A 14,972-nucleotide genomic window follows, 5' to 3' on the forward strand; every position below is an offset into this window, starting at 1 on the left:
TTGAATTGCGATACCTGGAATGACACGAATATGATTAATCTTGAGCCGCTTAAATATGATGTCAAAAATATAGCCATCAAAGTGGCCGATGTAACGGGGTTTAATTTAAATATGATATCTCTACCACGAATAGTATTAGAGTGTGTTCGGTTTATGAGTTTACACACTAGGAATGAGAATCAAAATCATAGTTAGTTAGTGTTTGACTGACAACTTTTTAAAACACAACTATGACATTTGATTACCCCTTCAATTAAAAACCTCGATCATTCCCTAATTAAAAACGGGTATCATTCAATCTTATTTGCAATCTGATTTTTAAGTTTGTATTAGTGCTTTTTAGTTTTTTTTTTTTATTTTGATTTTTTTTTGTTCATATTGGTGCTTTGGATGTCATTATATTATTATGATCAATTGCCTTAATTTTTTATTTTTGTATTTTTAAAACTTTTATTCCTATTATAGTGTCCTACAACAACACATCAATATTGGTAATCATTCTAATTTCATCCTATTACCAAACATGCAAAATACATTCACCAAAATCTATTATTATTACCAAGTATTTGATTCTCATTTTGATTTTGATTCCTTTTGTGAACCTACTACCACACCCTTAATCTTTAATTGAAATTTACCTTTGAGGTGCCCGATACAATTATACAAATATGGTTAGTCTTGTGTTGTTTAAATATGAGATTAGATTTGACTGAATTAGTTCGAATATGATGTTTCTGTTTTTTTTTTCTTCTATTTATCAATGTATAATATCTTTATGTTGAAGAATAGTCAAACATAATGGGGTTACGTGTCAGCCTAAACAGAGTCAATATCACGTGGATTGTATGCTGGAAATAAATATGCTAGCTTGATCGCTTATGTATATGTTGGTTTTAATTTGCTTGAATAATGGATTAGAATCAACAATGTAATTAAATTAACAATTTTTTTAATTCATTATATTATTTGAACTACAATTTTAAGTTAGAATCTCACTTAATATATTAAGGATGCGTATTCAATCATATTTTTGTAAATTTAATTTAAAAACCTTTTAAAATGATGAATTTTAATATATTTTAAATGATTTTCCTAGAATCTTTATAAGCTTTTGTAAATTTCATAGAGTCTATAAAAGTTTTATATTAAAAACACATAACATTTTATTAATTTTTACAAGCTTTTTTTTTTTAAAAAAAAAGTTTACAAAAGATTAAAATTCTAAATTAAATATACCTTTACAAATTTTTACTATTTATTTTGATGCTTATTATTTATAATTTTATTACAAAAATTTCTATAATATATCATATATCTTATAGATCTTAAATAAATTTATGCATTTCAATTGAAAAAAGAAATTAGTTGTCAAAAAAATTAGAGTAAGGTATATTATAAATTTAAAGACAATATCAATTTTAGGGTACGAATTAAAACATTTATTTTGTTAGTAGAGTTATCCTTGGTAAGCATTGCTTTCATTGATTTTTATTAATACTTATTATTATTTATGTTTTAATTTTGTTTTAAAATTGTTATGATATATCATATATTTTGATAGATATTATATAAATTTATGCATTGTAATTGAATAAAAAATTAAAATGATTGCCACAAAAACAATGTATTATAAATTTAAAGGTAATATCAATTTTCACTAAATGATATGGAGTATAGTTTATAATATTACAAGAAAAATAATAATACTAAAAACATAATATGCAATTGCATTTTTTACCTATTGGTGTCATCTATTCAAAAGATACAAACAATTTGAAGAAAAAAATCTATAGAATTTTTAGAGGAAGAAAAGGTTTGTAAAATTTAGGAGAAAGAAAAAGTTTGTAGAATTTAAGCATGAAGAAAATTTATGATAATGACAAAAAATAATTTGTTGAGTAGAAATAAATAATAAATTATTATATATAAAAATTATTAAAAAGGTGAGATAGCTTAGTTCCTAGTTTTTTTTTTTTTTTTTTTTTTTTTAGGTCTATGGATCGAACATTGTTACTACAAGATAACCCCTAATACACCTTTTATATATACTAGTTTTATACGCGCATTGCGCGAATGGGTTAATGTCCAATGTTTATATTTAAATAAATATTTGAAAGTATATTATATAGGAGAAGTTTATACATGGGTAATTGAATGTCGAATTTTTTTTATTTAAATATCTAACTCAAAGTATATGAATCCAAGATAATATAGAAAATTCATTATAATTATTACTAAAATAAATGTTTGCAACCTTGTAAAATCGATAGTCTAAATATTTGGTCTAAAAATGATAGTCTAAATAAATACTACTTCTAATTTGAATTTTTCTAAGTGTTCTTAATTCTCTTTTAAGTAACATTGTCATTGTCTTCATCTTTACTATTTGTTCTCATCCTTTTTGTTGGTAGTGTGTTATTTACAATTCGGTTATTGTTGGTAGCATAGATGACAACGTCATGCAATGAGATTATGATATAGGGGCTATGAACTTTCCTTTACGTGTTCTGCTTGGAGTTTATTTGGTTCGACCATTATTGTTGAATAAGTTATTGTGGATAAAGAAGTCACTAGTTTAAGAAAAAAAAAAGATAAAATAAATTAATAAAAATTTGAAAATTTAAAATATTATGTATTCCAAAGATATTAAAAGGTAGTTTATCGCTTCAATTTGATGGGTAATGAGTTATTTGAGGACTTTCATTGTCAACAAATCCCCCAAGTAGTTAATATGATTGGTTTCAAACTATTCTTTTTTATTTTTTTTCATGGTATTAAAGAAATGCATATGTATCATTTTTTTGGTGTAACTACTAATTTATTTAATTCAATAAGAGTAAAATAGAGTGATTCCGCTTCAATTTGTTGGGTTATTATTTGAGTACTCTCTTTGTCAACCAATTCCCAAGTAATTAATATAATTAGTTTCAAATTATTTTAAAATTTTTTTTCATAGTATTAATAAAATGTGTAAGTTAAAAGTTAACGGAATATTAACGGAGAAGATAATATTTAATGGAAAACTTAACGGAGAAGAGAATATTTAACGGAAAACTTAACGGATAATCATAAAAGTAAGGTTAAATTAGGTAATCTTTATCAATAATATTAATCTGAATTATCTTAACCATCTATTTGATTAAATAATTCATCTAAACCATCCATTTGATTAAATAATTTGACCGCCAATTTTTTCTACCCATTTTAGGCCTAACTCTCTTTGGCTCTTATTAGTATAGTATATATATATATATATATATATAATTTGCCTCATATGTGGCCGGAAGCTCTCATGTAGTCGTGTGGCAGTATTTTTGTCGTCGAATTGGAGTAATCTAACGGTGACAATATAATCTTAGTGTTTAGGAAATGCAGTTCACATATGTTAAGTGTAGGGTGTGATATGGTAATTTTAGTATCTATATTACTTGAATTAAAATGGTGCATTTTTGTACATGGTGTGAATTACAAGGGCTATATATAGGAGTTGGGTGGGAGAAGGGGGCAGTTGACCCACTATAAATCGGCCACTATTGGTATAAGTAGCTTTCGGTAGACAACTTGACATGCAACGAAAAACATAACTATACATGACTATAACATAAATATTATCAATTTATCGTTTAAAAATTTCCCGACAGCCAAGACCGATGGGAAAAAGTCATGGGTCAAGTTAAGTCGAGTCGATTTCGAACACCATCACCTAGTACCGGCCAGCATGAAGCATCAACCACGGCGATGTGAGGGGTAGGGATGATGAAACAGTGTGGACCAAACACAATAAATATCAATAGGGATTGTGCCCAAAACTTGGGTGTAATAGAGGGTCTACAACTCTTGTATATTGTGATGAAAAGTTTGAAAAATACAAGAGATAATAGTGTAGACAAAAGACTAAACCGATAGGGCCAAAGGTATTCAATAAGACACCAATTACGCCTACACCACACTTATTTTCAAACGTTTTTTGTAGCTATTTTGGCATACACCCCCACTCCACACAACACCATCACCTTACCTTGTGGACCAAGCACCAACCAAAAATAAATGCAGCCTCTTTAAATCCAATGATGGGTAGATGAATGATTGGACTTTGCATTGGCCATGCCACCTCATTTGCTCCTATACTTCTTTTAATTTTTTTTTTCTATCACCCTAATTTTTACTGGTGTCGTTAGTGGTGTAATTAAACTAATAAACTAATTCTAAATAGTTAAGTCTTGAAACTCAGATTGATTTCAACAATCAAACTCAAGTTCGTTTGAGTTTTAGCTTTTGAGCTTAAACTTGATTCGACTCAAGTCACTCTACTTAAACTTGAGGTATTCAAGCTGGACTTGAATATATCATATTCAATACAATTTTTTTTCTCTTAATTTTACACTAATAAGCTTTTTACAATCAAATATTAATTATAACAAAACTCAATATTACTGCACCCCAAGTTGAGTATTAAGATACTTGAACTTGACTCAATTCATTATATCCAAACTATGGATTTAAGTATAGCTTAATAATAATAAACTCGAGGTATTCAAGTTGGACTTGAATATATACCCCTTGTGTAGTATGACATTGTGTCGTACTCTTATTGTTTTACTAATAATCTGTAAATGTTATGTTTGAAAGCGTACTATGCTTTGGGTGAAGTCCGCTTTGTGCGTAGAACCATGAGATAAACCAACCTAAGTTGCTTATATAACTGACTAACTCAAATCTAGGAAGTCAATAGACAACCAATTGCTAGATCAATTCGGTTGGGATTACCCCCTCTTTGTACCATTATTAGCCATCGCACAAAAAAAATAAAATTAAAAGGACTAGAGCTTGATCACTTCGATAGTAATTTAACTTTAAAATAGTCGGAGTCTAATGTCTAATATAATTAATTACCAAACATGCAAGCTACTCGAATATATGTTTTGGGCAAAACTCGTCTTATAATTTTATTCTTCAAAGTTCTCTATACTTTTCTATATAGGTAAACTTGAAACATTATAATTCTGAGTTAATTGTTGATGAAATTGACTAGACTTCTCTCAAAACAATAAGCTAAGCTATGTATGGATATAGTTGTACCTCTCGCTATCTCAAAAATAAAAATAAATTAAAAAATAAAAAATGGTTTTTTTTTTTAAAAATATTGCACATGGTGGATCAAATATTCCTTGGTTTTTGTGAAAATTCACACAGCAATATTTTAGTCCATTATTACAAACTTTTTACCCAAATTTCTGGAAGAATAAATAGGCTTCAAAGAGGGTGGAGAGGAGCAGTCAACAACTCAACCCTCTCTCTCTCTCCATCCTTTCATTTCCATGGCTAGAATTTATCCTCAGAGCCCATCTTCTTCTTCTTCTTCTTCTTCACCTCCTTCTTCTCCTTCTTCTTACATGACTTCAAAGCGGGAGACCTTTACAGTGTGGATGAAGTCGCTTGTGTACCATGGAAATGGCTGCACGGTTTTCGACTCCAATGGCGAGATAGTCTACAGGATTGACAACTACAACACCAAATGCAGCAGAGAAGTTCATCTAATGGATCTCCACGGCAGGGTTCTCTTCTCCATTCGCCAAAAGGTACGATTTTTTCTCTGTTTTTGTCACCAAGAAGCTACTTTGCATCAATCTTGGAGAGGTTCTGATCTTTGCCCTTCATTATCCTGCAGAAATTAGCGGTTTTTGGACGCTGGGATGGCTACAGATTGGGCAACACAGAAGTGATAGATGAGGAAATTCTGTGCTTTCGTGTTAAGAGAAGCCGGAATGTTTTCAGAGGAGATTCTAATCACTACTGTGTTAATCTGGCTTGTGATCAGCCTGAAGAAAGCTGCTACAAAATCATAGCTTTACCTGGAAAATCAACATTCAAGATTGTCAGTAGATCAAGATTAGTTGCAGAGGTTTGTCCCTTCTGCCATAAATCCTGCAAGTTTCTTTTTTTTCCTCTCTCTCTCTCTTCCTTTCTCTGTGTCTAAACATCTGTGATCTGGGATTTTGCAGGTAAAACAAAAGCAGGCTACATCTGGGGTTGCTTTTGGAGATGATGTATTGAGTTTGATGGTGGAACCTCATGTTGATCATTCTCTGGTTATGGCTTTAGTGACTGTTTATGGCTTGATCAACCAGAAACTATGAGAAGATTTTTTTTTTTTTTTTTTTTGGTACTGAGTTATACATTTCTGTTTATATATGTGAAAGAAACACTCACAGGAACCAAAGGATACTGTAACCTGTTCAGATCAGTAAAGTTCTAACAATTTTTCTCATCTCCAAGCATTTTCCAGCTTGTATTTTGTCAGCTATTTCAGAACTCTGTAGATGTAGTCACTAAATTACAGAACACATCATTTTCTCCTTTCCTGGAGTAACTCAACCTCCTGGAGTAACTCAACTAACTTGATCAAACTGTTGACTTGATAATCACAATAGTTGACTTGATAATCACAATATTACAAGTTCGAATCCCAACAAAAGGATTTCGTCATTACTCGAAAAAAGAAAAGAAATTAGTTTCTGAGCAGCAGATAGATGTCCTTTAGTTCATTAAAAAAAATGAAAAGGCCTTATTCAGATAGAATATGCCACAGATTCATAGGTCATTGACTCATTGTTATCACAAACAATTAACAACTGCATCAATATTATGCAAAATCTGTGGATACACATTGTATAAACCTACAAAGTGAGGCTACTGTCATTTTGTTATATATCCTATTGGGAGATCATACTATATGCAAGAGAGGAAAGAACAAAGAACAAATGTATTTCATAAATATACAACCTTCTCTATTTTTTTTTCTTTTCTTTTTCAATCTTGAATGAATTCTTGAATACAAGTTGCATCTAGATCTTTCAGCAGCAAAAGAATCTGATTGATTCAGTGACCCTTTTTTGCGTTCTTAAGGTTGCGCACTTTCATGACAAGTTGCTGTCTTTCGCCTTCTACCTCTGCAAACTTGAGGCTTATTTCGGAGTATCTCTCTTGCATTTCCTTCAACTCATCTTCCATCAATGAGTTCTTCTCCCTGAGTAATGTAACTTCGTTCAATAGTTTGTTCATGTCCCCGGTACTGCTGACAGAGTCTCGTATTTCTTCCTCTAGTAAACCATTCTCACTGCTGAAAATGCAAACAATATTTGCTCAGGGGAATTCGAAATCGAAATACATTAGAACTAATTTATGTAACTAAATCCCATTTTAATATATAACTCTTGAATATCAATTGTGGCGTACCTATTTACTGTTTCAGTCATTCCAGGATTCAGATTTAAGTCTTCTGTAGCTACCTGCATCGTATAAAGAACGATTAGCTCCACTTCACTTAAATACAAATTTCAAATTCGAGACAATTGGTTGTCTGCAATGTGTTTGATTTACAATTTCATCCAAGAACACAAAGAACACCTTTATGGCACTACCTAAATCAAATGAATCATATGTAGTTTAAATGTTCTTAGATGTATTGTTTTAGTACTTTACTTTTCTAGCTGTGTGATTATATAAAACAGGTAGAAGCTATGTGCTGACCTTTTCGGAATTCTGTTCACAAATGATTGCAGTATTCTGATTGATTTGTTCTAATCTTGCTTCTAACTCTTCAATTTTATTTTGAAGATCTTTCTCCTTCTCCAAAAATGAATTTGTTGAGGTCTCGAGAGCATTTTCCTTGAGCTTGATCTGACCCTATTCATCGGCAAAAAGTAAAAAACAATTGTCAAATTCCATGATAGAACACTGTTAACATTCAAAAGATTATCAAGTATGATGAACTATTTCTAGAAGATGTCATTGCAAAAAAAGGAAAATAAGAAATTCTATAACATGAAATGGAAAAAAGAAGGAAAATATGAGAAAACATGAAATGAAATATTGCTGAGAGGTTTTCCGTTTATATGTTCACCAATGCATATTTTATAAATTTCTATGTTCGGGTGTAAAGTTACCTCGAGCAATTTGACTTTATCCTTAAGACTATTAACCTCCTTAAGACCCTGGGTAGCAGATGCAAATTTATTGTTCCTTGAAGCAGCTTTTGCTCCATTAGTAGACGCCAGCTTGTTGTTTGCATCTTTGAGTTTCTTATCTAAGCTATTTAATGCATCTTCTTTCTTCTTCAGATCGCCCTTCAATTGGGACACCTGCTTCCTCAACTTATCTTTCTCCGATTCATCCTCAGACGAACGAGTCTTCAGCTCATTATATTGCTCTCTAAGAGTACCTATCTCCAACTGGAGTTTACCAACTAGCATGTCCTTCTCGTCCTTAAGATGTGTTATACTGTTCAATTCATTTAAAGATTCCTCGGCCTTTTCTTGCATCAAGGCGAGCATATTTTCCAGATGAGATCTTTCTTTATTGCCTTGCTCTAGCATCAGTTCCATCTCTGCTATTGTTTCCTTCATTTCCTCCAACTCGTTTATCAAACTTTCCCTCTTGTTTGCAAGCTCGGAGAGGATCTTGTTGCTTTCTAATAGCTTTTCAATCTCAGCTTTGGCCAATTGCATTTCGTCTCGTTTTTCTCCAGCATGCCTTTTCTCGTTTTCAAGCAGTGTGGATTTTTCGGACTGCATCTGTTTGATTTGACCCGACATCATATTTACTTGACTGGTGAGCTCGTGCAATCTCGCTTCATAATGTTCTGTCACTGACTCGAGCTCCTCGGATGATGTTTGCAGCATCTCTTCGAGATGAGTTTTCTGTAGGCGGAGCTCGCTTGCTTCGGCCAATGCTTTAATAGCCAGTTTCTCGTTAGCCTCGAATGTGGATGTCATTTGCACGGAGAGTCTCTTGAATTCCTCCTGCAGCCTCTCTGCAGTGTTAGCGTTTTGCCACCGTGTCTTTCTCAGTGCTTCTTCTGCACGTATAGCTCTTTGCTCCTGCTCTACTTTATCACGAGAGAGAGCCTCGAGATCAGCCTCGAATCCCTGTGCTTGCTTCTCCAGTTCTTCCTCCAAACTTTTGGCTTGAGATTCGAGCGAACTAATGGTGAGCAAGGAATCGGAGGATTCCCTAGATTGCTTCTTTAGATCATTCTCTAAGCCCTCGATCTGGGCTTCGAGTTCACTCACCGTGGCAGATTGCTTCTTTAGTTCGCTCTCCAAGCCCTCGATCTGGGCTTCGAGTTCACTCACCGTGGCATACGAAGTTGAACATTCGTACTGCATTTTCAGTTGTTCCTGCAGTTGGCTTTGTTCCACTCGATGCAGCAAGTCATGGTTTTCCTGCTTCAGGATCTCGTAATCAAGTGCGAGCTGTTCCATCTGCATCTCTAGCTCGTCTTTATCTCTTCGATAGATCTCTAGTTCGTTTTGGAGGTCCGTGATCTTTTGCTCCAGCAGGTATGCTTCTTTAATATCGCTATGCTGTCTTACGAGCTGCTCCAGTGCTTTCTGTTCATCATCATCATCATCATCGTCGTCATTGTTAATGTCGTGTTTCGAGCTAGCACTTTGTAACCTTTCAGCATCATCAGATATCTCTGATTTGCCCGAAAGATTCATGATCTCCTTATTCTTCTGTTCCAACAGCTCATCAAGATCACGAACAGCAAGAATCAGCTCGGAGTTTGAATCTTGCGTTTTCTCCAGTTGTATCTGTAGATTAGCGTTGAGGTCCTTCTGATAGTTCAGTTCTTGTCTGAGTTCATGAACAAGAGCCTGAACGTCCCCTCGGTCGAGCAACTCGTCTTTAGATTTTGCATCGTCTAAACGTCTCCGGGAGGCTTTAAGTTTTTCACATTCCTCCTTGAATGCATCCCGGTCCTCTTTGAGGATAACAATTTCTCTCGAAAGATCCTGCCCTCGTTTGCTCTCCTTCACGATTTGCTTACGAAGCGTCTGCAGTTCCAGCTCAGACACCTCTGCCTGCCTCGCCACAGCAACGAGCTCCGATCTTAGCTTCTCGACATCGTCTGGAATTTCTTCGGATCCTCTCAAATTGACCTCTCGAGAAGTGCTCGAAGAGTCATCAGTACTACCATCGAGAGTAGAAGCTCCCATCCACTCCCATCGTGATCTCTGGTGCTCTTCGATTGCTGGTACACCAACGGTGGTCTGGTCTTTGCAGGTATTGCTGTTCTTCATTCGAAGATCCCGGGGTGTATCAAGCCCCGAGCTGCACTCGGAGCTTGACAAAGTGATATCAGATTCACTAGACGCCCTCCGCCCATTCAACTTGCTAACAAGCGAAATGTTCTTATTCACTGGAGTTTCCTGTCAAGCAACAAAGATGGACCGAGGCAAACAAAAACAGAAATTTGTTAGCTGTAGCCACTTAGAAGACGAACACAAACGAGCAATGCATTTCCCAGAATATATTCATCTATATATACGAGAATAGTGCAACTGAACTTCGTTTCGTTTCAAAATTTCATGATACAAAAATGAGGCCTTACATCAACAGAATCCTCTCTGAAACTTGCCTCCATATCCTCATTGCTTATTTGAGCCTTCAATGTCCTATCCTCGGCATCAGGTTTAGCAGTTTCGTTTTCTTGAATAATACTGTTAAAAAAGAAAGCAAAGGAAGATAGAGGACTAAATCCAAATCCAACACCTAAAGAAACAGCAAAAAACAAGATTTCAAGATTAACCAGTACCTCTGGTCGAAAGAATCATGAATTCGTTGTATCGATACCTATAAATACAACCAAAATTCCCTCAGATCATTCTGAATGAGAAAGATAGCAAAAACAATGAGAAGGGGGGAAAGAGATTTACATGCAATACAGCCCCTGATTTCGAGTTCTTGAGTGGAAGAGATACCGAGGAAACCTTAGTTGCCTCAGCATAGCTCGAAAAATCAATGGAAGCTTCTCCAACAACCCCCGATTTTGAAGACCCCTAAAAGGAATCCCCACAAAGCACACACACATCTAAGCAACTAACACGCCAGAAATGACAACGAAGTATGAAGAGATGCATATACTTTAACCATCACTTATAGACAGTTCCAACAACAAAGTTACAGATTCTCAAATGAAGATGCATATACTGGAAACATTATTACTTACAGTTCCAACAACAAAGTTATAGATTCTCTCATGAATCTTCCCCGATTTCGGTTCTCTATACAGCTTCACAGTCTCATAAACCGCATTCTCCCAGCAACAGCTCCCATCACGAATCGTAGCTTTCTCCGATTTCACTGTTGGCTTCCCAACATCAGCAGGAACCACAGAGATCATCAATGCATCCCCTGCTACCTGTGATGCCCAAAGCACAGAACATGAGTTAGGATTTAAGACCCCCCACAAAACACAAACACATAAAAACTCGAAGAAATACAAAGATTTCAACCCCAGATTAAAACTAAAATGCAGCTAAGCCAAAGAACACACAGATTGACAATAAAATGAGTTAGGATCCCCCACAAAACACAAATGCATAAAACAGGAAAACCAAAGATTTCAACCCAAGAACACACACATTAAAACTAAAATGCAGCTAAGCCAAAGAACACACAGATTGACACTAAAATGCAGGTAAGTCAGAAGACAAATTCTAGCTATAGTTCTGAGTATAATCAAGAGAAGGAAGGAAATCAATTGGACATATAAAATTCTCTGCTCACATTCATTACCTTTCCCAATGTATTATCCATCCAGCATTGCTTTTTTCAAGAATGGTAAATAAAATGAAAGGGAAATTCAAATGTGGAGTGAGACAATAGAATTGAGAATTGAGTGAGAAAGACAAGACCTGAGTTGCACGGAAGTGCAGCTTGAAAACAGCTTTGATCTTCCCCTTTTCGCTCCGCCATCGCGCCGACTTGAACATTTTTCAACTACCAAACACACATTTCCCTCAACCAATTCCCCAACACTCGCCGGAGCTTACCACAGCTCCGGCGAAACCAGCCGGAAATCAACCATTAACCCCAAAGATCACCACTTTTTCCCAAACCAAAACCACCCACTTCGACTCCTACACTGTAGCAAACAGAGAGAGAGAGAGAGAGAGAAGGGGAGAGAGAGAAGTGTATCACCGAGTTGACTCGGTGGATAGAATAAAATGCGAATTTAAGCTCTCCTTCGTTTCAGAGGAAGCTCCGCATTGAACATTCGTTAATGGAAATCAAGAATGAGTATGGAGAACACAATAGAACAGATCCGTGGCGGTGCCTCTCTGCTGTTTCACCACTCCTCTCTCTCTCTCTCTCTCTAAAGCTCATGCTCAGTTTCTCTCTCTATATCTTTAGTATGTAACAGTTCCCTTATAGAAAGAGAAGCAGCTGACCATGTTTTGGTAAATTGTATTTAATTACTTTTAAATTCAGTAAAAATGACAAACAAACAGATTTGAAAATTTTTATGGGAAGCTTCTTTCTCCGGATTCCAATCGTTATACCCTGCACCACGGTACACATAGTAATATGCACCACATACGTAAATACACAGATGTTAGTAGACGCGAATGACTCCAGGTAATTCATTATCTATAATACACATAATCATTATATAGCATACACAAAACGTTTGCCTAGAATACACAGAATGTTTGCCCATAATACACAGAATATTGACGCAAAATACACAGAACTCATCCTCCTAACATTCGAATGCACAAACACATCACAACTTGTGTTAATAACATGAATACACATAATATTTACATAAAATACACAGAACTCATCCTCCTAAACATTCGAATGCACAAACACATCACAACATGTGTTACTAACATGAAATCACAACATGTGTTACTAACATGAATACACATAACGGTTGCCTATAATACACAGAACGGTTGCTTAGAATACACAGAGTGATTGCCTGGAATACACAGAATATTAACATAAATATAGAGACCGATCGAAACGGGAAACATGATTTCCAAAAAAAACAAACGATTAGTTTACAATGCTCAAAACGACATCGTTTTGAGCATTGTAAACTAAACGATGTCTCTATTTATAATGTCAAAAGAGAAAACACATGTCAGTCTCTACTAACGGGCCTAACTTTACAGGACATCAATAGAGATTTACGACCTATGTTAGTGTTGGAGTCATGTTTACGGAAGTGACTAAAAAAGTGATTGTTTTATTTGGCCTAAGCATGATCGGTGACTCTTCCAAATGTGAAGTCTTCAATAGGTTGAGAAAGTATATATTTATATGTACAATTAATATGTTACATGCAGACACATATAATTTTTAGACATGAGTCCACAATGCAAGGACCTTGGCCTATTATATTGTCTTAATTTTGTTAGAGGAAGAAAAGGAAACAAAATTAAAAATTTTGTGACACTTTCTTTTTCTAAATCAATAACAAATTAAAACATGACACATTAATATAGAATAAATTAAAAAGTCAAAATACATGTATTACTCCACATACTAAATACTCTATGTGTGTATGTGTGTGTGTAGCAAAAGTGATTGTCAGATTTTTTCGCCAAAACTCAGAGACAATTTAGTAATATCAACAGCATTGGACAAAAGTGTCATTAAGGATTAGTATTATATTTAAAGACCTTAAATAGTTAAATAATTAATTATACTTTTCTTTTGAAAAATCATACAAATTTATAATTCTCACATTTTTCACCTATAAATACAATGGATTGGTGACTAATGGATTTGTGACTAAAGAAATTATAATATAATTCTTCATTTTGCATTGCCTCTCAATTCTTCCCGCTCATTGTGAAATCATAGTTCTGGTGACACTCTCATTCCCTTCTTCCACCTAGTAAGAAATCATAATTTTAAATTTTGAAGCAAAACTAATGTATTAATCATCATCGCTCTTACAAGTGCAAGATGTACCTAGACCTGAGTTATTCTGAGGCTGCCGCTACCACTAAGACCATAGTTCTTGGTATTGCACCCATGGAAAAATAAGTATCTTTCTGGAGTTTTCAAGATTTTTTTTTTTTTTTGTGGGGGTTAAGGATTTCAATTGTTAATGAATTGCTTGTGTTTTGCAGCGAGTTTGAGGGATATGCGATGGGAGAGGTCGCAACTAAGAATGGGGTGCAAGTGCGGGGGCAACTGCACATGCAACCCTTGCAATTGCAAGTGATGTGAAACCCGACCAGTGGTAAGAAAGCAGATCGAGACGAGTCTAGATTTAATTTGCATTGAAAAATAATCTTAAAATTATTTCTAAGACTTTGTTGTGAACATAGATAGTGCGGTGAAAGATTAAAGATTAGTTATGTGGTTTGATTAGTCTCCAAAATCTACTTTGTAATAAGATAAGTGGATTGTAGTATGTATGAAGTGATGTCGTCTTCTTTGTCATCTTATTATGTAGATGCTGGCTTAGGTGCGGATTTAAGGTGCTTTGTTTGTGTGCCTGTTCATACAGGCTTTCTCAACCCACTGAAGCACAAATAGCCAACACCCCCAATGGGGATTGAACCTGTGACCTCTCACTTAGGAGGACCACAGTTATGCCGCTTGACCACAAGGTTTTTGAAAAGTGCACCATTTAAAAATTTTAGGTGTGCGATTTGTGTTCTTAGCTTCAGGTGCATGGTTTGTGTACTTAAGGTGTGTCGTTTTAATACTTGAGGTGCGTAATCGCACAACCGCACGGGAAGTTATACCTGCACCTGAATCCTTATACAGATCAAATGCGAAGAAGACTTTAGGTAAAAAATAGGGTTAAATCTTAGCCATAGATCTAGTCCAAACCAACAGTCCAGAATGAAGAAGAATTAAAAAATACACGGTGACATTTTTGTAATTTTGTGTAGGTAAATTTAGATGTTCTTTGTCTTCGAGTGCATGTGTTTTGTCTCAGTATATAGTTTTTCCTTTGAGTGCAAAAATTTAGCCTTCGAGCATACATTTTTGTGCCTTAAAGTGTACAATTTTATGTCTTCAAGTGCATAATTATGGACCAATGTTTATTACATCTTTTGCCTTCTTTTCAATAACATGTAACTAAATTTATAATGAAATTTGTGAGATTTACAAACGATTGTAAGGGTAATTGCTTCAATAACACTTAAGTT

At 34.6% G+C, this 14,972-nt stretch overlaps 2 protein-coding genes across 3 annotated transcripts; one reads left to right on the top strand and one right to left on the bottom strand.

Moving 5' to 3' along the window:
- Nucleotides 1-5,268: 5,268 nt before the first annotated feature.
- On the top strand, nt 5,269-6,268 carry LOC116002617 (protein LURP-one-related 4-like). Its single transcript, XM_031242783.1, has 3 exons — nt 5,269-5,579; nt 5,669-5,902; nt 6,003-6,268. Exons 1-3 carry the CDS (start codon nt 5,319-5,321, stop codon nt 6,135-6,137), a joined length of 630 nt encoding a protein of 209 aa, XP_031098643.1. The 5' UTR covers nt 5,269-5,318; the 3' UTR covers nt 6,138-6,268.
- A 347-nt stretch (nt 6,269-6,615) lies between these two features.
- LOC116002531 (myosin heavy chain, non-muscle) lies at nt 6,616-12,180 on the bottom strand. Of its 2 annotated transcripts, none has more exons than XM_031242697.1 (9): nt 11,703-12,180; nt 11,015-11,206; nt 10,722-10,844; nt 10,601-10,638; nt 10,397-10,505; nt 7,947-10,214; nt 7,531-7,686; nt 7,237-7,289; nt 6,616-7,117 (listed from the first exon to the last, which is right to left on the bottom strand). In XM_031242697.1, the coding sequence occupies exons 1-9, from the start codon at nt 11,778-11,780 to the stop codon at nt 6,880-6,882; spliced, it is 3,255 nt and encodes a 1,084-aa protein (XP_031098557.1). In that variant the 5' UTR covers nt 11,781-12,180; the 3' UTR covers nt 6,616-6,879. The 2 variants fall into 2 exon arrangements, with proteins under 2 accessions (XP_031098557.1, XP_031098556.1); XM_031242696.1 differs by having other exon boundaries at nt 6,616-7,120.
- Nucleotides 12,181-14,972: the final 2,792 nt, after the last annotated feature.

This window comes from Ipomoea triloba, chromosome 13, assembly GCF_003576645.1.
Source record: "Ipomoea triloba cultivar NCNSP0323 chromosome 13, ASM357664v1".
NCBI lineage: Eukaryota > Viridiplantae > Streptophyta > Magnoliopsida > Solanales > Convolvulaceae > Ipomoea > Ipomoea triloba.